This window comes from Galeopterus variegatus, unplaced genomic scaffold (assembly GCF_000696425.1).
Source record: "Galeopterus variegatus unplaced genomic scaffold, G_variegatus-3.0.2 Scaffold1770, whole genome shotgun sequence".
Taxonomy (NCBI): Eukaryota; Metazoa; Chordata; class Mammalia; order Dermoptera; family Cynocephalidae; genus Galeopterus; species Galeopterus variegatus.
The window spans coordinates 35,215-36,490 of record NW_007727881.1 but is presented as its reverse complement, the minus strand read 5'-3'; the positions used below and the strand labels follow the sequence as shown (position 1 = coordinate 36,490).

The following is a 1,276-nucleotide window of genomic DNA, read 5'->3' as shown; positions in this document are numbered from 1 at the left end:
CAAGTTACAGAACTTTTTAAAAGCCTCAGTTTCTTCATGTATCCAACAGGGATAATAATAAGACCTCCTTCATTAGATCAAAGAAAGATTAAATATCAGGATAATGCTTGCAAAGAACTGAGCAGACGACCTGGTGTCCGATGATACTAGATGCTTGGCAGTTACTATTCTTAAATAAATTCTACTGTAAAAGTGTAAAGGGCCTACATTTTAACCTTGATCTATGTTTAGTTACACAAGAAACACACTCAAATTATTAATCCATGTCTCCACTAGCAAAGGAAATTAGGTTATCTTAAGTTCTCCCCTCTTAGCACCAATCCTCAGGCACGTGAGTTTCAGGAATGGGTTACCACTTAGCATCCATGGAGCTTGTCGGATCTGTTCTCAAGTTTAATATGCCTTATGTCTACCATACACTCCTTTATAAGCTGTGTATTCCTATTTCCAGGCTGTAAACTTAGGAGTGAATGGCATGCTGCACTTCATCACAGGTTAGAAGTGAGGGTGGAGAATGTGGGAGGAAATCAAGTCAGGAATGGGACGTACTGGTTGTCTGTTCTGCAGTCAGAGGCTTGCTCTCCCTCCCGTGGTGCACGGCAAAGACTTTGAAGTAATAGGTGACCCCAGGGGACAGCCCAGTGACTTCTGCAAAGGTGTTCCTGCTGATGGGCAGCCTCTGCCCATGCTCCCCAGGCAGGTTGACGGGAATGACATCCACACGGTAGCCGGTCACTGCACTGTCAGGGGGTGTCCACATGATGGTGATCTTCACATCCGTCACTTCCACAAACTGCAGGTCCCTGGGAGGGGAAACTTTATCTAAGAGACAAGAATCAACTGGTTATTTGCAATTCCTGCTGAAGATTATTTTTAAAAAGTCAGTTTCCTAGATGCATTAGGCAGTCCATAGAGCCCCTGAAGCAATGTTAAGTTTTGTCTATTAGCCAGATAATAGGCTTTTTTGCATATGCTTTCATGGTTTGGTCATACTGCTTAGTTTATAACATTTAAAGTTTTTATCTAAAATATGTAGGTAAGCATATGAGTCTGAAGCATATGAAGCGTCATATGAGGTAAGTGGGGTTGGTTAAAATAAACATACCAAAAAACCACAAAACTTTAACATAACTACAGGAAAAAAAAAGTGTTTTTTTTTTGGTTTTGGGGTTTTGTTTGTTGCTGTTGCTGTTTTACTGAATCATTTTATAATATTTAAGAGCAACAGATTAAATGACCCTTAAGCTTCTGGGGGAAAATATAAAGGCTTTATGGG

The 1,276-nt window shown here is 40.5% G+C and overlaps 1 protein-coding gene across 1 annotated transcript in view; it reads right to left on the bottom strand.

The window, feature by feature from the left end:
- FN1 (fibronectin 1) overlaps positions 1–1,276 on the bottom strand; it is a 67,282-nt gene that overhangs the window by 37,877 nt on the left and 28,129 nt on the right. Inside the window, exon 19 of the mRNA XM_008578833.1 lies at positions 550–822. Coding sequence (XP_008577055.1) covers positions 550–822 — 273 coding nt within the window. The remainder of the gene's footprint in view (positions 1–549; positions 823–1,276) is intronic.